Consider the following 26,688-nt stretch of genomic DNA (forward strand, 5'->3'; position numbering starts at 1 on the left):
TTTAGTAAATATATTGTTTTTATTCACCCTTCAGAACTTATAAAGATACCAAATACTGAAATTATCACAGTTTCATTGAGAGTCTCCACAATATGTTGCAACCCAAATTCAACCTATGACTCTATTTGAGAAAGTGTTAGACTTTGCACAAAATCCAAAACTCAAGAGAGATGAAACAACTGGGAGAAGTGAGGAAAACTTGACTTGTATCATTAGTTGCATCTTTGTAATTTTTCCCACAACAACCTGTAAAACAACAGCACATACCAAAGCTTTTCCATTCATTCAACTCATTTTTAATCGACAAGGCAGTTGAGAGCAAAATCAAAATGGACAATCATCTGAACATGCAACGCTGGAGCTTTAGAAATAAATATGCATTCAAGTCCCCTCTGTCCTCAGTTTAGTTTAGAGAAAGTTCAGGTGAGTGTCCTTGTCCACTCCATAGTTGCCTTTGTGCTCCTCGAACAGGTTGCTGAGTTCATCCATGTAGAGCTGGTGAAGGGCATCCAGCTCCTCAACTGGTGGCTTTGTGTTTCTCTCCACTTTTATCGGCCGCCCAACTGCAGAGAGGAGAAAAGGTGCAGGACAACAAACTCAGAGTTAGAGCACGTTATTATTGGGCAATATTACTTGTTTAATGCTATTGGAGGTCTATTTTATCTGGAAACCAAAATGGTGGCATACAGTGTAAAACTCAATAAGTTCAAAATACACAAAACAATTGTGAAAACCCCACCTTTTTTCTGAACGGATTTTAATATTTGATTATGATGTGTATCTTATATTTCAAAGTGCAATTGTGATGTGTATTTTATATTTACATTTTATATTTCTATATTTCTATTTATAGTTATTCACTTGTATCTGTTTTCTGTTGTTTTGTAATCATGTAAAGTGCCTTTGAGCATTGTTAAAAGCACTATGCAAATAAAATGTATAACTAATATCATTATTATTAACTGACTACACCAAAGTATTAAAGTGGACTGACACTGTTAAGTAGAAAGTTGAACGTACCTATTTACAAGACCTTGCATATAGCATAGCATAGCATAGCATAGCATAGCATAGCATAGCATGGCTAAGGACTGTTTAACTTTTGATGTGATTTGTACAGTAGCTGAGAGCTCAATGGACTGAAAATTACGAAAAAGTCACAATACATGCAAATACAGAAACGCACTGCAAATGGCGACATCGACACTGGAAATATTACCAGGGGACCCGAAAAGTGAGGAACCTGGCTGTAGTTCAATGCTTTGTGAGTTTATTGAAGTCGGTTACTTGTCAGTGGTGATGGAACTTGCATGTGTTGTGACTTTTTTTTGCATGTGTTTTACTAATTTACATTGGCCTCAAAAAACACACACACAAGACATAAAGCTCCCACTTTTCCAATCACTAGTATATTTTATGAGACTGGGTCAATGTATTGTCCTCTCTCTTTTAAGGGTGGTGTCCCTTAGTGAATTAGTTTAAATAAAATCCTTCCACTTAATGTAATTAACAAAATCTCCCTGATAGCCCACCACTGATAAGCTGTTACACATACAAAATGCCTTAAAACTAATCTAAACTAAAAATATACTTGTGCATAACTCATAGGTGAATGATTTTTTTTTTATTCTTTTCACCCTGACGTATCTGACATGCATATTTATTTATTCATTCAAATTCAAGACCAGAACTTGAAAAATACTGCTAACAGACAAACAATCAGACAAACGGAACTGAAAAAATAGATGAAAATTTTAATAAAGATTGTCAGGGAGTTGTGCCTTCAGATATTTTGGGTTTACCCGGTGATATGTCCCTGATATTTTCAAAAAAACAAACACATAAACACTTCAGATGTATAAATTAAATATTTATTCAGACTAAAGATTGTTTCATCTAAAATGTCAGAACATATAACAGTAATCATCTTTTAAAACTGTGCTGCAGCTCATGGGAGTCTGACCATGTGCCATGGAGGACCGAGGATATGCAGGTTTTTTTCCAACCAAAGACTCAAGTGATTTCTCTGAATAGTTATAAAACCTGGACTTCACCAGCAGACTCACAGCCTTGGCGAGCATGATACTTGGAAGACTGTGGATGCTGAGGGTTGTTCAAACCCACACCGGGTAATGGGAGCCTTTCAAAGTCCTGCAGTGTCATCATAAATGGAGCGACGCCTGCGAGCTAGTTCAGGCAGCCAACTCGAGCTGCGCTGCTCCAATCATGTGACATACATCATGTGACATACCTCACTCTCCACAACCATCTATAATACACACCCACCTTACCAGGTGGTCTATTTAAGCAGAGAGAAATTTCCCATCATCCCCTTTCTTGCACTGCTGCTGCAGTATTGCTACCATTTGCTTCAGCCCCTCCACCACCCCAGCATCCACCTGTAGGCTCCGACGGGGGGTTACAAGTATTTGCTCATCACTCCCATCATTCCTGTGTAATCATATGGGGGAGTGATTAAGTTGGAGCCTAGACGCCAAACACTAAACCTGTTCCACTGCTGCAATAAACGTTTGAACCTGAGTTGTCTGACTGAAATATATAAGATAATAAAAAGGCCAAAAGCGACAAAAGAAGATATATAAGCTTGTGCTGCAGCAATCACAGTGTACATGATTGTAGTTACTTTGAACATTTCCACAGGAAGGAAACAGACTTGAGGCCTGATTATTAGAACCTTGCAGTCTTGTGTATCTTTGGCGTAGTGACAGTCTGCAAAGGTTCTGTTCGCATGTCCAGAGAGAGAGAGAGAGCGTGTTGATGAGTGAGATCACCTGGTGAACTGTTTGGATAGAAGGAAAACCTGCGCAGGCACAGTAGGACTAGACACATCCAGTAAAGTAAAAATAAAACATCTGATCACCTCCTGATTTTGTGTGTTGTGGGTGGTTGTGTTCATATACCTCTGTGCAGGTATGAACATGTCTACATATCAAACAGGAACAAGTTAACAAGAGCATCTTAAAGTGCTTATCCATCAGCCTGCTAATTACTTACATCCAAATTAAGTTAATAAATAAAATGTTACAAAAACAAAATCTATCAAATAGAAAGTTTTAAATTGAAATGCTTTTAGCAATAATGTGTTCAGTAACATACTATATCAGTAATTTATGGATGGGATAGGTTTCCCATGGGCTCATCCTAATGCAATGCATACATTAAGCCAGACAACAATGCAAGTGCGTCAGCCGCCCTGTTGACATCGCTCGTCACAAGATCGTCCTCCACCACAGCAGCAGTGCCTGCAGGGCGGAAGTGATCTGAACTTGAAGTGCTGCCGGCGACCACTGTGACAAACGCAACAGTAGTGTCAGTGATGACGCCTGGAATATGCACAGAGGGAGCAACAGTAAGGTTAAATTGAAGGAAACAGACAGTTGGTTTATATGACATATATAACACAAATCATCACTCAGCAGGTAAGTAAATAACTATTCTGTAGGTCATCCAACATTTAGTTTCTTTACTTTACAGGCACATATTATACAAGTTATTCAATAAGTAAGTTAAGGTAGGTTTTGTACAGTTCATAATTTCCCCCCTCCAATTCTGGGAAAGGTTAGGCCAGGGCTTTGTGAGAAGTTACATTCATGTAAGAGGTAACATTCGGTTAGGGCCTCTGTAGAAGGTGTCAATTGAAATTCGTCTTTTTTGTGAGATCTTTCTTTTTCTGTCAAGTACGTTGAACACTTCCTGGATCAACTCAAGTGTTTGGGCCCAAACTGCTGTTCATCCAGGCTCTAAGATATACTGCACTGGCATCACCACAGGGTAACTTTTCATAATAAAGGTTTCTACATTCTTTAATCTGCATCTTGTAGCTGTGGCACCAACAAAAAACAGTCCATAACAGCATTCACCAGAACAAAAAGGTCCAACTATGGTGTTAACTGGGCTCTTCCCTGACTACGACTGTCAATCTCAGCTGAGCAGGATCCTCACCATCACAAATTGGTCCAACTAAAATTCCATTTGTGCTCATTTTCCCAAAATCCATTATCTATTGCAGGTGTTTCAGGAGAGTGGGACATTTTTTCTATCCAGAATGTCACTTAATGGCCATGAGCGCTAAACAATCAGGTTTCAAAACAGGGACGGAGTCTTATGTGGCTTTTGCTTTAATAAGATCCTCACAGACAGTCTTTGTCTCTAGTTTCGCTAAAATTTTAAATTGTACTGCAGCACAGAAACTATAAAATTGAAAATATATTAAATATTAAATAATACATTTTCACTAGGTTACTGACTTGAAATCCACAAATATTTGCTAAGTTAAGAGGTTTATTTGTAAAGCTAATTACTGTTAAGTATACAGCCTAAGTTAACATTAATGTTACCTTGATTCTTGTGAACATCCACATTGTCCGCCCCCAATGAGTCTGCTTCTGCCAGAGGTTTCTTCCTGTTGAATGGGAGTTTTCTTCTCTTCACAGCCACCAAGTGCTTGTTCGTTGGGTTTGTCTATAATTTCGACCTTGCTATGTGAAGTGCCTTGAGATAATGATGTTGTGTTTTGATTTGGGGCTCTACATTTGAAATTTAAATTAATTGAATCCATGTCCGCCTGCAAGGAAAGAAAAATTCATAGGCTTCATACAAGTTTCCAGATTTCATCAGCTATTGTAACATCCAGTATCTTGCTAACTTCATGTATATTAGCTTTAACTTAATCATGAATAAAACATACAGCTAGTTCATTCAGGTTCGTTCACATTTACCAGATCGAGGCAGTTAACATAAACAACAGCAAAGAGTTGATTGAAAAGAGTTAACTAACTTTAACATTACAGCCCTGCTTTGACATTAACGTTACACATGCGCGCAGTGATGCTAATGCCGTTGAAGTATGCGAATGAAAAATTAGGGAACTACAAAAAAAGCTCTGTCTTAACAATCAAACATTCTCTCTGGCATTTGATCCTCAAAACATTACAACATGCAAAGGAATTGTTTTAGTTTACTTACAAGTTGTTCCATGTTTGAACTTCATGTGTTGTTTGTGAAGGCCAGCCATGTTGAATAGACTTTTCCTGGTAACGGCGTTCAGGAAAGAGCCACCATGTCGTGACGTAGATAACTTCCAGCGTAATAATCATTGAACTAGCAGCAATTACCCCGAAATATTGAGCCACAAAACGACAGTAGACTCCTTGTTCAGAAAATCTAATCTTTTTAAATGGGATCAATTATGACAGATTTTAATTGTTTAAAAAAGGTGGCGCAGGTTCTGGTCCAGGCTTTCAAAACATTAGTACTTGCGTACCGTGCTGCGAACAGATCGGGTCCAGTCTACATCCAGGACATGGTCAAACGTTACACCCCAGCCCGTTCACTCCACTCTGCATCTGCCCATCGGCTTGTTGCTCCCTCACTGCGAGCTAACCACTCAACAAAATCACGACTGTTTGCTGTCCTGGCTCCTAAATGGTGGAATGAGCTCCCCATGGACATCAGGACAGCAGAAAGTCTATACATCTGCCGCCGCAAACTAAAAACACACCTCTTCCGACTATACCTTGAATAAAAGTTTAAACTACCAATTTAGTAGCACTTAAATGGCACTTACTTATAGCACTTTGTAGTTTGGCTTTCTTGACTAAATAGTACTTTCTTGATTCTTGTTGTTCTGGGTTTGTACCCTCATGGTTGAATGCACTTATTGTAAGTCACTTTGGATAAAAGCGTCAGCTAAATGAAATGTAATGTTTTGGCTACAGTCTACAAGAGAACTGCATGCCACCAGTTACCGAGGGCTGAGCCACAGATTCAGAACAGCATACTGTAACCTGTTGCATGTACTGTAGCCCTCAGGTGACCAAAAGTGTTTACTCACCGATTGTATTGATGGGTTTTCTGTAGGGCATGAGACCAAAGGAGTACTGGAAAATGCCACGTGCATGGAAGAGAGGCAGGGAGACACCCATGATGCTTTGTAGCCGTTCCTGTGTCCACCGCAGCCACGTTCCTCTTGAGTTGTCCACCTGATCGAACACTTCATTCTCCCCAAAGGAAAAGACCGGCACCAGATGAGCTCTGAAGATATTTTTATGACAATGTTAGTCAATTGATTTATCAAGCATCATTTCAAATCTGGGTGTTCATCTGCTTCTAAAATGATCTCATAACAGACTTCGTGCTTTCCCAGGAAATTCCATCAGAGGGACATGAATGAGCCTCTGTTTCAAGCCTCAAGAAACGTCAAATTAATAGATTGACAAAATCCCTTGAATAATCCATAAGACCTCAAAGGATTAGCTGTATTTAACTAAACTCTTTCCTCTTTTCCCCAGGGCTGTCTGTGCTTACCCATGCTCCATGGCCATCTTGATGAAGCCTTTCTTCTTGGCCAGCATCACATTGTAGCTCCCAGGGCGAGCATCGAGGGCCTCTGGGGCCCCACCGACCGCTATTACAACAGCGTTACCGCTACCCTTTCTGGAGAGCGGATAGCTGGCGCTCTCTTTGTCAGATGGAATCAAACCTGAAGTGTTGGAGTAGGAAATAAAGGGTGATTAAAATAATATACATTTATCAAAGCAAGTCAAACAAAAGCTTAAATCATCTTATATAGTGCTAGTTTGAAACGGGCTGTTTTCTTGGCCTGTGTAAATGTTCTGGAGCTAATTCAGTGAGTCCTCCTCAAGTATTTCTAAAATATATTGTCAGTTTTTGTTGTTTGTGTGCTCGATGATGTGTGCAGAGCTTTTTATAAACAGTCTATGCTGCAGAGAGAAGTTAGAAAACTGTGTGTTCATCTTACCAGGTTTAGCTGCATTGAACATTTTATAGTCAATGTTTTTTCATAAAATTAAACTGAATTGTATTTATTACTGTCATGTGTGTATCCTATATATAAGTTGGTATGATTTAATGAACTGCTGCTCTTTTTTCATACATCGCATGTCGGCTATTTCAGAGGTCTGTTAAGCAATCAACACAATTTTCAGACCCATGTTTGAAACTTTTCAAAATAAAAGCTCTGTAATTCCGCTATAAGGCATTACAGCAACAAAACAAACGTCTTGCTATTATTTTGAAGACAAATAGCTAAAGAGGTAGTGATTATATGAATGTTGTTGCCATGATGGACATCAGCACCTGAGAATGTCTGTGTCAGTCAGATTTTGTGAGATAAAAATAATCAAATTATCAAAATGATGATGGCGTTACAGTTACACTGCACCTCTATAGGCCGTCAAAAATGGACAAGCCGAGTGTGAAGCTGATAAGATGAACGGTTTGCTAGATACGCATTACACACACAGACTGAAAGAAGAGAAAGACGTTTGTGGAATTACATATAAACCCTGTTTGCTGTAAATTACACTACATACAACACATTGCGCTGCATGTGGCTGAATGACAGCGACGGTTGAATTTGATCCAGTGTGATTGAAAAGTCCAAACCTGCAAACATGATGTAGTCTCTGAAGAACGGGGCTCTGAACCAAAGGGGCAACATGAGCATGTAGCTGGTGATGCCAGGGAACAGCTGCCTGAATCCTGTGGCGTAGGTGCAGAAGTTAGTGAAGGCTCCTGCCACCAGCACACCATGGGGATGGAAGCCGAAGACGTAGTTGTGCCTGGGATCCAAGTCAGCTGTCTTCACCAGCTGGAGGAAGAACATCGTGTAAATGAGAGAATTAATATTGTATATAATAATTTGTGTGACTGTATTCTGGAGCAAGCTGCCACAAGAATTCCCTTAGAAATTAATACAAATTAAACCTTTATACATTCATTTTGTGATATAAAGTATTGATTAGACAGTTATTTGTTCACTCATACAGTGGTGATAAGACTATTGATCGTTTTTTCAGATATATGTCGAAATGAATTCTCCTGGTTTTATTTTAAAAAGAAACTTGGAACAGTAGCCCACTCCACCTGTTTGTCCCCAAACTGGAGCTACGTGGTTTGATGTTTACACCCGATGGCTGATGGGTAAAAAGATCCTTGTCAGAGAAGCTGTGCAGTGTTTTATCAATTCTTGTACATTGAGTAATATTTATCTGTAGTGTCAGAGCTAATGATTCTTGATCACTAACTGTAAAGCTGAGATATCTGAGCTGTGGAGTGTTGTCTCCACTGGTCCACAGCATCAGGGGGAGAGATAGTGAGAGTCACTATCGGTCACTGTCAGGAGCAAAGAGACGCTTGTTGGGTGTTGTAGTTAGAGAGAGTTTTGCCCTCTTGTGAAAAAAAGAAATTCTGTTTGTATCTGTGTGTGAGATTGTTTTCGAGGTCACAGTGCTTTTAGTGCCACATTCACACCCTTCATCTGAGAGCTGTGTTATCTTCTGAGGGATGACTAGACAGCGCGTTTCATTCTCATTCATTTTATGCTATCTAATAAAAGTGACATTTAACCAACACTGATCCAGTAATCAATGTCTTTAGGACATTTTCTTGTTGTTGATCAACTGCAGGAAATTAAAAATTTGACGAATCATGACTTTTGATTTTCTTGAGGCTGGTGTGTTGCTCTTGTCTGCACACTGCTGCTGTGCCCCCCCCACGTCACACAGTTAATCATTGGCTCAAGTTCTCTTGAAGATGAAAGTAAGCAGAAGAGCTGTCTACTAATGACCAATCACAGAGCTAGCCTGAAGGGTCACCACAACATAACCCGTATTGTTATTGTTATTGTAGTTTGGTGGACCAATTTTTGTGTGGATCCACATTTAGATCTAGGTTGTTTTTTTTCTTAGTTGTTTCTTCTTTATTCATTTATTATATTATATTTGTATGTTCTGTTGTACTTTTTATATAAGTAATTATTTATTTATAATTATAAATATATATTTTTGTTTGCTTAAGTCTTCTACAGAATCCCTTGTGGCCTATTTGATGTAAACTGCCACAGCTGGAAATAAAAATGGTCAAACATTTTGGAAAAATACACTTGTTCACTTATATAGCAACAGCTAGATGAGAAGAATGATACCACCCACATGTGAAGGTTTAACCAGGAGGAGAAGCTCAGCATTATATTTGGATGTAGGAGGAAACATCTAGACTGCCAAAGGTTGTTTTTGTTTTATTATTTAAGCACCTATATAGCTCACAAGCTAATATCTCATTAGTTTGGTATGTATATAAGTTTAAACCTGACAACTTATGGAGCGACCTCAGAGCTGAATGCCTAGGATGCATATACCACATGGTCATTCATTCCCTGAGCAGCCGGCTCATGGTTTGACTACCGGCTGATGTCCTTCCCCTGTATATATTTCCATTCTCTCTATCCCAATCCAATAAAAGCACAAAGGCTGATAATATATGCTTAAAAATGTGTTCTTATAAATATATTGAATATTAATATTTAATTTAAAAGTGAAATGTTGTGTTTTTCTGGGGGGTACAGTATGTGCTGGATATGTCTTGCCTGGGCCAGAGTCATGCTCAGTGTTTCTCTTGTTTATTGTATTTATGCTACTACAAAAAGTGTCTCCTGGTTGTAGCCTAATATTTAGTGCACAAACAAGACTCACTTGAATTTTCTTTTTTTTGGTGTAAAACCCTTTAATTCCCTGATATGATTTAGAGCTTTTTTAAATTCATGGCTACTGAACACCAATCAACAGCATCGTTTATCAGCCACCATCTCATTCAGGACATAGATGTGCTTTAAACGTGCCGGTTCAATATGAATTAGCATCATCATCCAGTCTACATGGCATTTTGTGCCTCTCTTAAAAACCATGTGAGCGCACATCAGCTGGTGACTGTGAGCTGATGATGTTGGAATTAGAAATGGTGGAGAAAGACACCAATGAAACTAATTAGGCTCTCTCAAATACACTGCTTCTCTTCACCCTTACATTGACTCTTTGTTTGAACCTTAATGAGGCATACAGTCAGATGATGCTGGAGATGATTCACTTTAAACTAGAGGCATGAGATGGGTGCAGAAGGAAAAGAGTTTCGGTTTTAGGAAATGACTGGACTTGTATTTGGCCTTTTTTTTTACACAGACAGTAAATAGAGGCAGCATTCTTCTGCCTGGTAACATTCACATGAGATCTGTGATAAGACACTGACGAAATAACTAGACCCTAAGAGTCTTACTTACATCAAAACACAGACAGAATGTCACACACACACACACACACACACACACACACACACACACACACACACACACACACACACACACACACAATACGTTCATTATTAATTTGACACTTATTTTCACATTGGCAACGTATTATTACTTCTGTACTGGTCGTCTCCTGGCTTTTATTAATATATGACTCTGCTTTTATGATGCTCACTGCTGTATATGCCTTATCTCACATGGCTTTTATTATCATATCTTTTTATTTAATTTTTTTTAATTTTCCCTGCAGATGTGCGAGCATGAATAAAGAAATATTGGCTATAAAGCAACATAAATAAGGTATGATGACATTGACAGTAATAGAAGCATTTCAACTATAAAGAGGACAGGAATCTGATCAGCGCAACAAAAAAAGGCAAAATGAAAGAATATGTTTAAACGTGACCATGTATATTTATCAGCATGCATATAAGTGCAACATGTAAATGTGGCAGACTTTGCCATACAGGCTAGTTTTCATCTGTAGTTCCTGCAGGTTGACGGTTGGAGAAAAAAACATACGCATGTAAACAAACACACACATGCACATGCACAGACACTTTGGCAGAAATAATTAATAGATCAGTGATATAACCGTGTGACGTACAAAGGCACATATCACATGGACAACACAAATGTTCAAATGACGCATGTTCTTAACTTGTCTCTTCCCATGCATGCAGAAAATAGATTTCTGTTAAGAAAAAATGATCTTAGATATAGATTATTATAATCTATATCTAAGATCTTATATATATTTATATATGAAATGCAAGACAATGATAACTTAGCCTAATTAAATACAATTTGTGCTTGAGATAAGGATTACAGAATTCTTTTTAAAACACTTTGAAACTTGTGCTGTTGTTACACTCCTACAGCAGCACTCCTACACTTATCAGCACAGAGGAAATCATGAGCCTCCTCTTAATGAACTTTGTATTCTGGAGAATGCTGCTCTGTGAATTCCTCTCGTGAGATGCTCTGCAGTTATTTGTCCCGCTTAAAAGACTCTTGTTAGGTTTGACATGAAAAACCAGGGTTCATTTGATCGAAAGCCAGCAAGTGAAGGACATGCACTACCCATGAACAACCACAAGAGGGGATTAACGGGCTGCCAGGAGGAAGTGTGAATTGCACATTTAGACCTGTCCTGTGTCAGCAGCACTCTTCATATATGTGAACCTGAAGTATTACTGCTGTTTTATCTTCTCTCGTAAACACATTTCAAAACCAGCACAACAAAGCAAATACATTTCAAAGAAACATATGTTGCATGAATGATCAGTTATCTGTATGACCTTATTATATTGACTAATGTGTGTCAGTGTAATGAGAAGTAACCAGCCTTCATAGCAGACGTTTCACGTTCACCTGGTTTATATGATTTACAGACGGTGGCCTTTCATTTTAAGTTAAAATATGAATTAACTGCCTTCTGTTTTAAAATTGGACCCTCTGAAAACTGAAATATTACTTCCAATCTGTGTGGGCAAGGAGGCAAATCAAATATGTGTACCTCATTTATTCACTTTCTTGCCAATCATTAGACAAGAGGACTGATACCACTCCCTGTCTATTAAATGGTAAGAGCCAGGAGATTGCATTTAGTTTAGCTTAGCATAAAGCTTAGAAACGTTTAGAAATCTAAATTTGATTTACATACTGTTTGTTTAATTCTTATAAAAACAACAAATTGTGGTTACTTGCTGTTTTGTTTTTTTGCAGCAGCAGTGATTTCCTGAAGTTCACCCTGAGGTCACCACATAACTCCAGGAAGTGACTGCTCCAGGAAGTATCCCAATAACCCCAAAACCATCGGCAACAGCCATGACAACCAGCTGTCTCCTCCTGCTTTCAGTGGCAGTAATCTGCACATCTAACTTTCAGAACGAACATGTTTGATTATGTAGTATGGAACCGAAATCGTTGCTGTTCAGTATAGTATTTTAAAGTTTATTAATTAGGTATTGACAGTGAAGTTTCTTTCAATAGCACTATGTCGATACACAAAGACAGTTCTGTGTTTCAGACATGCTGTGTGTACATATGCAGTGCATGACTAGGGAAGAGAGGGGCGTCTTCCATCAGTGCTCCAATTGCTGCCAAGGACAGAGATAAGAGCCACTGCTCGTGCTGTATGTAGGTGGAGATCAAAGATTAGATAAACTGGCCGACCTGTGCAGCCGAGGTGAATCCCAGCACATCCAACATGGACGTCAGGGCTGCTTAAAGGTAGTAATGTACCTACAGTTAGGGATGATACGGATACTCTGGTGAAATTCAATCCTTATTTCATATAATTATTGTGGGGATTAGGTTGATAATGTCCAGCATCAACCAAATTTAGAAAGTTTCCAAGATACAGGCACAACAAGCAATGTGCATTTGTTGTGTGTTGTAAAAACATGGCGGAAGAAGCAGGAGGTAGTATCAGTATTATGTCATGACTTCTTTACCAAGCTAAAGCTTTGCCAATTCCATGTAAATGTTGCACATTTTATATGGAGTCATAAAGTGCTATATAATTTATATTTCTGATAAATATATCTTTTACCTTATGGTTTGAACATTTTCAGCACTTGTTAACAATACAGCGGTGATACTGAAAACCATGGTAACATTGGTCATTATAATTGTGATGTTAACCGTTTCATCTCTAGTATACATATTCATTAAAATGTTGGCTTCATACACACGCTATCAAGAAGCTGTTGCTCACCTTGACGGGGAAGTAATCCCGCATGTATCCCCAAACTTTGAGGCCACATATATAAGGCAACCTGCGGCCTCCTTGTGATGGGGTGTCATAATCAAAGTACCACCAGGTGGCGTACAGCACACTGATCAGCCAGTAGCGAGTGAAGAGCAGGTAGACGAACAGGACGATGCAGGTGGGTGCTGAGGAAGGAAAGAGTCTGTATCAGCAGCAACTTTACACAAGTGTATCATATAAGCATCCACTCCGACCTGCCATTACAAATGTAATAGACCGTGTATGAATGGTGACAGTAGAATATCATGAGTTTGCTCATGTTATGAATGGTGGGTATCTGCTCTGCGTCAAAAGCATGCAACTCTGCTGGAGATGTTACAGACGCTCTCTGGGAGAAGGTGGTTGTGTGTGATGTCAGTACGGTTTGATATGTCTCTATTACGTAGCTTGAGCTCATGGGTCTCCAGGTCATCAGTGTTGAGTTAACAATCTTCCTTTCAAAAACAGTACTACATCTATCCTTTAAATGATCCTCCCATGACACATGTAATCTATGACGACATTATCTGTATGTATGTGTCTTTGAAAAACAGATCTAAAATCTGTTTTAGTATAATAAAGTGGGCTTCAGTTAGGAGATTGGGGTGATTGGTGGGCCAATGTTTGACTGTAAAGTCCATTATTGAATTTCTGCCTGGGGGACTTCAGTTTTAGATCATACCATAGATTAGCTCTTTCACTGTCAACTGTCAAACAAAGGCCTCGGGGTATTATTATCTGAAATATACCTAATGCTATTCAAAAAAACACAGTGCCACAAAAACACAACAGATTATGTAAGGGAAAGTTCATTTTCAATCTCAGTGAACCTTTTTTGGTATACGGTAAAATGAACTGCATTTATATATACAAAAAGACTGAATCAGGTTTTCAGCTTGCTACCAGGATCCCTTTGTCTTGTATGAAAAGACAACAAATAACATCAAGAATATACAATATTCTGCATATATACATATATGTTACATATATACACACTGTATATGTAAATAAAATATAGTCGCAGCAACATCCAGTTTAAAATCGATTCAACTTTTAAAAAACAAACATTTGAAACATGGCAGGAGGAGTTACACAGCACCTGTCTTTCAGAGCTGGACAAACACAGTCGGTGGATACAAACATAGCAGACTGGTGAGGACTACACTTTACTATGTTCTACCTCTTACATTTACTTACATTTTACCTAAGAGCAGCCAGGCCAACATGTTTGAACACCTATGGAATAAAGTGACGACTAACTGTAGTAGACCTTTGTTCAGTCAGCAGTTCTATTTCATTCATACTCCATATACTAATATGCAAACTCACCCAAGCCAAGAAAAGAGTAGACCCACTGCAGCACCGTGGCCGTCTGCAGTCTCCTCTGGAGGGGCACGTCCAGGGGGGCAAAATCAACTTTCATGTTTTCTAAGAGAGAAGGAAAACTACCCGAGAGACGCTGCAGCCTGTGGCGAAGAAGAAGAGCAAGAAGTGAAGTGGGTCCAAAGTACGAAACTCTCACCGCTCCACCATCATTTCTGATTGAAGCTCTTATCTTAGAAACCCAATATGGGGATTGATCTGTCAGTCCATAAGAGGCTTTTGACCGGGCAAGGACCGAGTTGCTGCAAAACAGAGTAAAGCTGAACCACATGCAAAGAAATAACCATAAGTGAGTGGAAGAGAGGGACGTACAAGACTCTTTACTGTTTCTTTTACTGCTATTTAACTTCCTTCTTTTCATGGGAGGGGGGTCAGTGGTTAGCCTGACTGTGTAATGTGCTGGTCTGGTTGAGCAATCACATAACGATACAAGTGATAAAGGTCCTGACACACTTCTTTCCACATAATACCATTAACAGTGTTGTATGAAATACTTAGAAATTATTTGGATATTGTTTGACAGGGGAAAGGGAGAGTACAATTGCAGTTTTATATTACCTTTTTACAGCCAAGAGCAAAATTAAGATGGAGTGTGTTCAACTCACTTGGGACAGTTAAAGGGTTATCCAAGGTTCTAATGGGGGGGGGGATATAACAGGAGAGAGCGGAGGGGTCATGCATGCATTGCATCACATGTCAACACAACAATGAGACAGACAGTCAGAGGAGCTGAATGCATGTTCCCTCTCTTTATGTTTCACTAATTCCCTTCAGTCAGATTGAAACAGGGACAATGGGTGCGCTTGCATCGCATTCTTTTTTTGATCACATCTTTATAAATTATTAATCTATTCATGGGTTCACCCCCCCAATGACCTCCTTAATACTTTGATCCTGAACTCTCTCTCAGTTAATGTTTAACCTGCAGTCGCTAGCAGACAATATAGTCAAGATGCAGTTACACAACAGGAAAACACCATGTTTTGAAGCTTAAGAATTATTGTTGCTTCTAAAAACAAGATCCCCACCTCCATTATAAAAACCTCTGAGAAAAGATAATGTGCTTGTCTTTCATATGTCTTCTCGAAATTGTAGTCCAATGTGAAACAGGCCCTCGGGGTAAGTGTGTTGGCATTATTCATGTACTGTTTGTTGTCTGCCAAAAACACACAGACTTAGTCACAAAGACAATTTGCATGAATCAGAAGCAATAATTGAATGGCTTTGATAGGCTGTATTTAACATGGAATATAAAATCATTATTGTTTTACTCCCATAACAGAATCGAATATATTAAATGTAACGCCATTAGTGAGTTACAACATTATCCTACTTGATTTTTTCTTTTTAAACCAATCCATCTTGTTAATATCAATCTAACATCTATATTAACAATTTTAATAATATTTATCCTCCTTCTTTTTATAGTGTTTAGTCCAAACCTTTCTGTTTTCTCTAATGTTAACAAATATCTAGCTAAATGTTGGGAGAAGCAGCATGTGATGGATGGACCAAACGTCCCTCCTCCTGTACCTTTTGCGTGAAGACGAACCATTTACGTCAAGTTCACCATGTTTATCAGCCTTCGAACGGAAATCAACAGAATTCAGATTTCATCAATAACGTTCCAGGCCTAGTTTATTGTTTGTGGTGCACTTTTTTGCTTTCTTAACTTAAATTGAAGAAATTGATGAAATTAACTCTTCATCATTCAATAAACATACAAGTCCAAACCCTCTGTTTTCCTTGTCTTAAATTATACCACTTCCCCTGAGCGACGCTGAGGCTTTTACTTTGCGAGGTGAACCGGAAGTTACTTGTGTCTTTGCCTCTGACTTGCCAGCGGTCTCCTCCGGCGGTGGTTCTCCGGGATGCTGAGCGGGCGGGGCCGGGTCGTCTCGCAGTGCTGTGCCTTGGAGTGATGCGGAGACAGGTCCGGGACACAGAGGGACACACGGGGCAGCAGAGCTAACACCAGTGCGGCTGTTCTCTTTAGGAAATCACACTGGTTCAAATCTCTGGTTGTGTATTTTACAAGCACAATGGATTTACCTGAGAACCTGCTCTAACGTGAACAGCGGAGTCATCCCCGCCGCCTGGCACACGGACATCTTGTTTCTCTCGGAGACTGAGGAGAATATTTTCCGCCCGGCTCCGGAGCACCAGGAGCTTCTCGTGGGTTGTTGTGTCGCCGTGTGACCCGCAGCATGGCGTGGCCCTGTATCAGCAGGGCGTGCTGCATGGCCCGCTTCTGGAACCAGCTGGACAAGGCGGACATCGCGGTGCCTCTGGTCTTCACCAAGTACACGGACGTGTCGGAGATGCAGCACATCCAGCTGCAGCCGCCGCAGGCCCGGGTCACCATAGAAACGCAGCCGTCTCGCGCAGAAGCCCGCGCCGCGTCCGGACGCGCGCCGCGGAGGTGCGTCTCCGAGGAGCGCGTGTGCAGCTCGGTGATGCGCGAGGACTTCAAGCACTGGAAGGTGCGCCCGGAACCGAGCTGCAAACCTAAGAACGAGTACCACGGGCCCGAGACGCCGTTCGACAGCGAGACCCAGTACCAGAAGGACTTCAAGCCCTGGCCCATCGCGAAGAGGTACGACCACCCCTGGATACCCAAACCAGCCGCCGGGGAGGACCCGCGCCACGCGAAGCAGCTCGCGGCGCGGGCCGACGCGGACAGCGGCGTGGAGAAGAGCGCCATAGCCGACAAGGTGCAGGAGAAAGACCTGCTGCCGGCACCCGAGAGGAAAAAACGGCCCGGTAAACCGCAGGTCGATCTGAAGGTGGACGGAGAGGGCAAAGGGAGGGCGGCGGCTGATGCTGTGAATAGGCAGATCAAACAGGAGATCACAGGCGGCAGCTCATACAAGTGAGTTCATACCCTGTTTATACTATGTTTATACTATGTTCATACCATGTTTATACCATGTTTATACGATGATCATACCCTGTTTATACCATGTTTATACTATGTTTATATCCTGTTCACACCCTGTTCATACCCTGTTCATACCCTGTTTATACCCTGTTCATACCCTGTTTATACCCTCTTCATACTATGTTTATACCCTGGTCACAACCTATCCATACCCAATTCATACCCTGTTATACCCTGTTCATAATCTGTCCATAGCCTGTTCATAATCTGTCCATAACCTGTTTATACCCTGTTCACACCATGTTCATACCCTGTTCATAACCTGTTTCTAATCCGTTTATACCCAGTTCATAGCCTGTTTATACCCCATTCAAATGTTCACACCCTGTTCATAGCCTGCCTGTCACTTGGAGGTGGAGGACTAACCTGGGAGTCCAGAGGCCCCAGGCGGTCCTGAAGGGGTCATAGAGGTCAAAGTAATATACAGATCATACTTGAATTAGTTAACTTAATTAACAGCAGAACTGTTATATATCCGGGGGATTTAGTCATTATTAGTGCTTATCTGCAGAAGACATGATCAGTCTGTTGACCTTTTACTTGACTGTATTCTGCTTCCTGAAAATGAGGCCCCTAAAAGCCTCAGAAAAATACCATCACCCATTTCTGAACCCCTTGCTATCCTGGGTATGTTTTTGGCATAGTCTTATTAATTGTAGGACTCTGGACAAACCTTTGATAAAATTAAGGGGTTTAATCTTGAGCAAATCCTCTAAACATGGGGAAAGTTCAAAGATAAATGCTCTGTTAGTTGTTGGATTGCTGGCCTGTGCAGGGACGTGTGAAAAATGAATTGTCTCTGACTAATTTACCACATAATCTTAAAGAAAATAGTTGTTTCGAACTGGAGACAAATTGAAGGCCTGTTGTTTTGAAACTTAGCAGCTCAGAGGTACACAGATGATGTGAAAACATTACATTTATGTAAATGACAAGGTTGAATTGTTGTCAAACACTGCTGATGTTTTAGGGCCCACAAGGCTAATCTCTGTCCTATTATGCAATGTTCCCGAGGATGACGGGAACGGGTGGATGGATAAGCATCAAGTCACGCATGTCACTGTCAATGTACGCTTGCCCTGCAAATATGTGTGTCATTGTTGCAGGTTGCATTTGTGCTCTGTGAAGGCGGATGGCGAGACGATGTCATAAATAAGATCCATTTCACCCCGAGGCCTTTTTTTTTTCTTGTTACTACTGCACTTGGCTTTCAGGGTTTTTTTGAGTGTTGAATATTTGAGTATTCATCGCACCTTGATTGGTCATATATCAGCATTTGTGTTGAATATTACCATTTGTAAAACCTTTTATTAGATTCAGTGTTACATGTGGCTAATTCTTACACTTGATGCTCAGTGTTGTCACAGAATGCAGGTTTGGGTTGAGGCAGGGTTTGGCAGGCAGAGGCGAATGGTGCTACAGTGTGTGTGCATGTGAGATCAGTGAGCTCGTCCTCCAGCTGTTTGGTGCCACGCTGCTGAGCCTGTGTTGTGAAGGGGTCCTCACGGTGCAGCCCAGGGCTCTCCCTCCTCACACAGCATGAAATGGCTGCACCGTAACAGGCAGCAGCCCCGTCCACCCTCTGTCTTCCTCTGCCAGAGGAGACTCTAAGCAGGTCAACTGTGGCTTAATACTACAGAGACTGGACTCACAGCTACACACACATTCACACACATGTGCTTTGGCTTCCACTTTAACATTATTGCATATTCATGCATCATTACACTGGACCATCACTTCTGTTATAAAAAAACCTTTCTAATAGCTCAGCTACAGTAGGTCTGGGTGATATTGTTGAAAATCACAATATTAATAAAACAATTTACTATATATTTTAGATTTTATATCTCACTGGACTGTTTCATTTTAAAATTGATCATATGTGTGAAACAAAAACTTTGTTCAGTCTTACGGTTTGAAATCATTCATTTAAAAACACAATTTGTAAAACAATAGAAAGTAATGATCATGTTTTGTAGATGACAATCATTTATAACAGTAATTTATTTCCCAGTTCAACAGTGACTTACATAAAGTGATGGGTGAGACATGCTGGGAAAAATCATTGAAATAACCAGAATGGCACTCAGTAGAGCACATTCCTTCGCCTAGGCCCAAAACAGAACCATTAAATTCAATCAGGCTCCACCAAATCTCACACACTCATGAATATCAGTTCCTTAAATGTGACAGATTATTCAAATTGTTAGAGAAAGTGTTTAAAATTTCCTAGCTCCATCCCTTTGTCACGATCCACTCCAAAATTAAATGGCTTCATTCTTGGCCCATGTCCCATCCAGCCTCCCATCAGTTTCATGGAAATCTGTTCAAACATTTTTGCATAATCCTGCTGACAAACTAGACATGGCTGAAAACATAGCCTCCTTGGTGGAGGTAATAACAATTTTTTTAACCAAAAAAACATCCTGATGAGGAAACTTCGTTACATTGCTAATACTGCTGTTAATCCTTAAACAGCAAGGATATTTCTTTCTTGAAAGAAACTGCTAAACACCATGAAGTAAATTGACCATCCTGCACACACAGAGGAATACCTTCCCTTTGTCAGCATGGTTTATTTTAGTCTGTGCTGTTAGAAGATGGGACCAGTTTGGGGTCCTTATTTTGTCTAGCTGCAGCAGAGTGTGACTCTATAAATATCAGTATCAGACATAACAAAAGAACAATCCAGAAATACCATTATGTTTAGTGTAGATTAGAAATAATGACAAGTTTATTTTTAGGCATGATGGTTGACTGTAGATGTCCCAGCTCAACATCCATTGGCCGGACCACACAGAGTCTAAGAAGTGTAATAAATAGTTTATTTGATGATTTTTATAGCACAGTTTAGTAATTCATGCTTTCAATTTCGATTTATAATCATTTATTATCTTAATACCGTTAGTCTCATTTTATATGCACACTTCACATTCTCACTGGATTGGATTGGATTCAATAAGTTATTTTGATGTTGGACTCACATGGCAGAACACAACGTTGTGTTATTTTTGAGATCCTTTAAATATATTTTTCAGGACAGTATCTGTAAAAACTTTGATGACTCCACTTCACAAACCTCAACTTAAGAGTTGTGAAGCAACTCAAAAATATCTTATTTGTCTTATTCTTCAAACCTCCTGCTGACTTAATGGGGCCACGGTGAAAATGTTGTGGGTGGAGATGAGTAATTACTCAATTTTGCACATCAGTTATTTTCATTTACATGTCACCTTGTTGTAAAATTTTTCCACAAAAGTTGTGTAAACATGCTGACATCCTCTGGGGGCAAATCCCCTTGACTATGGTGATAACCTGACATGAATTCTAGCGCCACCAAGAGGTTATCTTTTTTGCTTTTAGTCAAATATCTTTACATCTAGTTGGTGAATTGCATTGACTGTATTGGCAGATGGACGACATAACAGCCCCCCCAAAAGTGAAGCCCAATCCTCTTGATTGTATCCTGGTGGCTGCCTGCAGTATATTCTATAAACCCTGCTTCCTCCATGTTGGCAGATGGGACATGGATCAAATTACATTGAAAGCACAAGATGGTGGCTTCATTTTGTACAAGAGGAGGAAGTGGAAATTTGATGTCCATCTTTATTTACAGTTGATAGGGAGTTGTCATGACATTGGCTACACATTATTCTTATGCTCTGACCACACTGATTATAATCATACCGACCAATCACATCTTTCTCGCATCTTTCTCAGAACTGACTGTGGTTTTTGATTTATTGGTGACTCAACTGCGTGTAAAATATAGCATATGTTAGCATGCTAACATTCTGAGCTAAGGTTGTGAATATAGTTTACAACATTAACGTATACCCTCTGCATATCAGCATTGTCATTGTCGTCATGTTAGCAGATGGATTACCATTTAGCTCAAAGCACCACGGTACCTGAACACAGACTAACAGAGCTACATGGCTGTAAACTCGTTCTGCACTAGTTTGGGTCACACATAAATGACCAAAGATCCATTCATACTAAAACGAGGGGCCATGTCAGTCTGGAGTTCTACGCATGCGTACCTGATCCCATTTTCCTTTTTGATTCCAGTAGGTGAAATGGTTGTTCCTAGAGCATGCACAGTCGATGTGCACATTTAGCTGGGTCACACATTTAAGGCAGCATGCGGACAAACCGTAGTGGACATAGATGGATGATGACATTTATGTCACAAAGACCATAGAGGACCCCAAAGGACACCAGCGGAATGGCAGACGAGGAAACTACGAACTTGCCTTTAGTCCTACTCAAACATATCTTGGTCACAATGTTTAAAAAACTAAAGTTAAGATTAACCTTCTCAAAAAAATTGTATTATAAAGTTATGTGTTTATATGAAAAAGAGAATCTCGGCTGAGCCTTTGAAAAAAATCCTGTATCTTGGGGCTATAGTTGCAGTGAAACCTGTTTCTTTCTCAAAGTGTAGGAAGTGCAGGAACCATAAAACCACAAAAAGTGTCTATGCTGGTTGTATTTGAAAAAACCCTGTTCCCCTCAGCTCTATTCTTTGACATTCACTGTTTTCATAAACTGTTAATCTTGCTGAGCACAAAGCCTCTTTTTCTGCAGTGCACCAGAGAGATGTTAAAGGCAACTAATTCTTTTTACCACTGTCAAATATTTTTTTTCTTGCCCAAGTTGGTGCATCGTTCTCAGCCCACAGCCTGCCAGTCACGAGCTCTGTCCCGCTTTCATCTTGCCACCGCATTATTTTTAAAATGTCATGTTCGGCATGAGACAGAAGCTGCTGGAGTCTTTGATAGACTTTTCGTTTAGTCAGCAGCACTGCTGAAAAAGACAAAGGCCATTGTTTACCTTGTCAGCATTACATGGGATATGTGGTGTATAATAAATGACATTTAAAGAGCACATTGCATAAGGATTTACCAAGCAAATGCCTGAGAATAGCAAAAGAGCATTGTGTTTCACTGCTGACAGTGAGGCAGGTAGAGCAGGTTCACAGAGTTCAGATAGAGAGAGATGCTGAGAAGGCTTGAGATTCTAATTTCGATTTGTGTCACATATCATAGCTCCACATTCTTCACAGCAGTGCAATCTCAGTAGCTTTTTCCCTTTGATTTTCTTCTCTCATGTTTCTCTTATAAAATCCTCCCTCCTTCAGAAAACATTGTTCAGAAAAGTCAAAATGATCTTTATCTTTCATGTCACTTTCACACACATGTATGTAGCATTTTCAGCAGCAGACGGTGTACTGTGAACAGGCCGTGGATTTAAAATGATCCTCTTTGAGAGGCTGCAAAGCTTCATGTTTCTCTGACAAGCAGTGAATGCAGGAACACAGATTCTGCTCCAGCTCCGAGACACAGAGACAGTACAAACTGTAAAAACGTCTGGTTGTAACATCAAAAGTCCCAAGATAGCTTTCAGCTCTTTCTGTGCTGATAGTGAAACCAGCGGGATTTATTTGTGCAATGTTTTCACATATTGTGCCAAAATGTAATCCTAAAATCTCAGCTGATATCCAGCATCCAGTTGTTGCATCAATTCAGAGCTCTGCCAGCTCCAACTAACCATCTTACATAAGCAGTCTAATCTGATTTGATCATATCTGATTACAGTTCTTTCACAAGGAAGTATCTTCAGATTAGAGTCCGGGTATGAATGAAACCCAGTTGAACCTGCAGTTGTAAACACACTGAAAACTTGCACTTTGGGACAAACTGGCAGCATAGTTTTTATACAGCGCTCAGTGGAAGTGCTTTCTCTTTGTAAGGTTTAAAATGATGCCTGTAGTATGTCTGATTATAATTCATTGTATACCTTTAAATGTATACTATCTCAAACAAACAGTTACTGACATAATACCAAGAATACTTGGTGAAATTTGACCCAGTGCTAATCCCCCTGTAATACTCCACTGGGCAGTTTCTATTGAGCCTTAATGGCAGTAGAGAGGCTGTGAGATAGAGATGAGGCCAGCTGATCCCAGGAGGCGGTACTGACCAGAAGCCAGGCTCCACGCCCACTTACACACCAAGCAACACTGTTAGGAAGTGGAGCTGTTGCACTGTGCGTGGGCAGATGCCCTCCATGAAATAATACTCTGAGAGAAGCCGACCAGCCCTTTATCTCAGCCCTGCACTGTTGTAGAAGTAGAGTCAGATTCACTGTGCTCATTTGTCTCAGATGTATTCATGGTTTACAGCATTTGAAGCGTAGAATATAAAAGGAGTTATTGGATTGGGACTGATTTAGCAGTTTATGGGTCCAAACCATGGGATGGCCAATAAAAATGTCCAAATTTATATACGTTATGTCTGTACAACACATTTTTTTTCTAAGACATCAAACTTGTGAATATGATCCCAATATACAAATAACATAAAGTAAATACAAGAGGACCTTAAACATTAATCATCAACAATCACCAAACCCTATCTATTTATCTATCTATCTAGATATCTATGGTATCTATCTGTATTTCTCTACAGTTATTCTAGTCTTATTGACCACTCAAGGCGCTTCACGGTTTTCCCATTCACCCATTCACCCACACATCCATACAGTGCATATGTCCAGCACTTTCTCTATCGCACATCAATCACACACTGTCTGCACAGCCGTAAGGTCATTTTCGTTCAGTGTCTTGCCCAAGGACACTTAGGCACGTGGAATGGGGGAGCCTCTGATCGAACCACCGACCTTCATCATCATCTATCTATCTATCTATCTATCTATCTATCTATCTATCTATCTATCTATCTATCTATCTATCTATCTATCTGTCTATCTATCTATCTATCTATCTATCTATCTATCTATCTATCTATCTATCTATCTATCTATCTATCTATCTATCTATCTATCTATCTATCCTTTTATCTATCTCTTCCTTCTATCTATCCATCTATCTATCTATCTATCTATCTATCTATCTATCTATCTATCTATCTATCTATCTATCTATCTATCTATCTATCTATCTATCTATCTATCTATCTATCTATCCTTCTATCTATCCTTCTATCTATCTATCTATCCTTCGATCTATCCTTCTATCCTTCTATCCTTCTATCTATCCTTCTATCTATCTTTCTATCCTTTTATCTATCTATCTATCCTTCTATCTATCCTTCTATCCTTCTATCCTTCTATCTATCTATCCTTCTATCCTTTTATCTATCTATATATCCTTCTATCCTTCTATCTATCTATCTATCCATCCATCTATCTATCCTTCTATCTATCCTTCTATCCTTCTATCCTTCTATCCTTCTATCTATCTATCTATCTATCCTTCTATCTATCCTTCTATCCTTTTATCTATCTATCTATCCTTCTATCTTTCCTCTATCTCTATCTATCTATCTATCTATCTATCTATCTATCTATCTATCTATCTATCTATCTATCTATCTATCTATCTATCTATCTATCTATCTATCTATCTATCTATCCATCCATCCATCTATCTATCTATCTATCTTTCTATCTATCTATCTATCTATCTATCTATCTATCTATCTATCTATCTATCTATCTATCTATCCTTCTATCTATCCTTCTATCCATCTATCTATCTATCTATCTATCTATCTATCTATCTATCTATCTATCTATCTATCTATCTATCTATCTATCTATCTATCTATCTATCTATCTATCTATCTATCTATCTATCTATCTATCTATCTATCTATCCATATATCTATCTATCTATCTAGTGGACATTTCTGTCGTTGTAGTAAATTATACTACAACGACTTATAGACTCTACTCCCGGGTGGTTTTCTGTGGCCTGCCAGTAAACTGTCATCCTGCTTTTAACCATTCAGCTCTACATGGTTTGTATCCACCATGCACAAACATGCAGGCTCTCTTTTTATTCTCTCCTCTCATGACTGTCCCTTGGTGAGGGGTCCAGATTGTGCCATGTTAGAGCAGGGTTGCATGGAGCTCAGCAGTGCTGTACCCTGGCGGGTTTCCACCCCTGTCAGTGCCAGTGTTTAGTTGTAGTGACGAGGCCTTTCTCTGCACGTCCCCTCCATCACAGCGGGTCGCAGGGGTCAGCCGTCCAAAGCAGCTTTAGTCCCACAGCAAGAAGTATCAGGCAGTATGTTTGTATAAATATAACATATTGGGCCTTAGTGAGTCACAGAGCAGAACAACATCTATGGAAATAACAAAGCAGGACAGAATTCAGAAACACAAGAATAGTGACAGAGAATAAAACAGGAGCTTGTTTGAAATTCATTTTCTTTTCATTTGTGTGACACAAATGCAACAAAATTGAAACAATTGACAAACATACGCTGATAAAGATATGGCCTCTTTGTTTGAGGTAAATATAAGATTTATTGCAGGTGACCTGACATCTCATTGTCTGAAAATGAACCACTAGACAGCACTTTAAAAAAAAAGTGGAAAGGTGGATTGACCTTGATATTTGCTATCAATAATAATATAATAATAATAACTATAGCACCTTTCAAAACCAGAGTTTCAAAGTGCTTCACAAAATAAAAACATTAGTGCAAAGATAAAAAAAATCGTAGAAAAGCCAGAACACACTCAGCATGGCAGTAAAATAAAGGATAAAAGAACAACAGTAAAACAATAAAATCAAAAAATGTAAATTGATGTAAAGAGAGGGAAGAATGCACAGTTTGAATAAATGAGTTGAGAAAATAGGACTAAGATGGAAGTAGTAGTTGCAGTATTGTATGTTTTGTTTGTATGATCATTTTAATTGCTGTCTCCACACGAAGCAAAGATTTGGTTTTGTAAAAAATATTTTTTTGGTTTGTTTTGTGTATTTAGTGTCTGGAATAAGCTAAGTCACATGGCCGAGGATGGACAACGCTGTTTACAGTATAAGGAAAACCACCATCATCGAGAAAAGATAGTGGGAATAATGGTGATGTAAAGTATGACATAGTGAGTTGTGCAAGGTATTCTTCATATAAAATGTGAAACATTTTTAAAAACACAACTGCAAAATACACTGTTAACCATCTATGTTCAGTACCTCAGCTGCTGCCGGTGCTCTACAATCTGAATTAACTGCTGCTTTTGTTGCCCAGTAAAAGGTCTACGTCTACATCTACCCAGAGGAACAGAGCACTGAGATAATATTTACAGAGCTGACGGATACAGCCTCATGTGAACCTCAGCCTGTTTTCAGGCCCATGATGTACAGTAGCTAGATACAGTTGTGTGATATAACAGCCAATGAAGCGAGAAACCTTTGTGAACATTCGTTTTTACACAAGTACCAAGTACACACTGGCCTCCAAGACACAGGCGTTATTGTTACACAGTCATATGTTGGTGAATAGCAGCTATCTTAGAGTACAGACCGGTGTTTCACACTGTGAACACTGCCTGCACCCACACTGTCTCTTTCTCTGTCTATTTCTAAGACACGCACCCTGTGGTGCCATGTGAGTGCTTTATACCCTTGGCCTTGGACATTATTGTGTAACCTGCCTTTGCACTGTGGCT

The 26,688-nt window shown here is 39.7% G+C and overlaps 2 protein-coding genes across 5 annotated transcripts in view; one reads left to right on the forward strand and one right to left on the reverse strand.

The window, feature by feature from the left end:
* mogat2 (monoacylglycerol O-acyltransferase 2) lies at positions 1 to 16,235 on the reverse strand. Its single transcript, XM_035179457.2, has 6 exons — positions 14,208 to 16,235; positions 12,846 to 13,024; positions 7,429 to 7,633; positions 6,328 to 6,502; positions 5,855 to 6,054; positions 1 to 563 (listed from the first exon to the last, which is right to left on the reverse strand). Exons 1-6 carry the CDS (start codon positions 14,620 to 14,622, stop codon positions 409 to 411), a joined length of 1,329 nt encoding a protein of 442 aa, XP_035035348.1. The 5' UTR covers positions 14,623 to 16,235; the 3' UTR covers positions 1 to 408.
* Positions 16,101 to 26,688, forward strand: part of map6a (microtubule-associated protein 6a) — a 20,112-nt gene continuing 9,524 nt past the window's right edge. For all 4 annotated transcript variants that reach the window (XM_035179451.2, XM_035179453.2, XM_035179455.2 and 1 more), the window contains exon 1: positions 16,101 to 17,133. In XM_035179451.2, coding sequence (XP_035035342.1) covers positions 16,469 to 17,133 — 665 coding nt within the window. In that variant the 5' untranslated portion in view covers positions 16,101 to 16,468. The remainder of the gene's footprint in view (positions 17,134 to 26,688) is intronic.

The sequence above is a fragment of the Hippoglossus stenolepis genome, chromosome 15 (genome assembly GCF_022539355.2).
Source record: "Hippoglossus stenolepis isolate QCI-W04-F060 chromosome 15, HSTE1.2, whole genome shotgun sequence".
NCBI lineage: Eukaryota > Metazoa > Chordata > Actinopteri > Pleuronectiformes > Pleuronectidae > Hippoglossus > Hippoglossus stenolepis.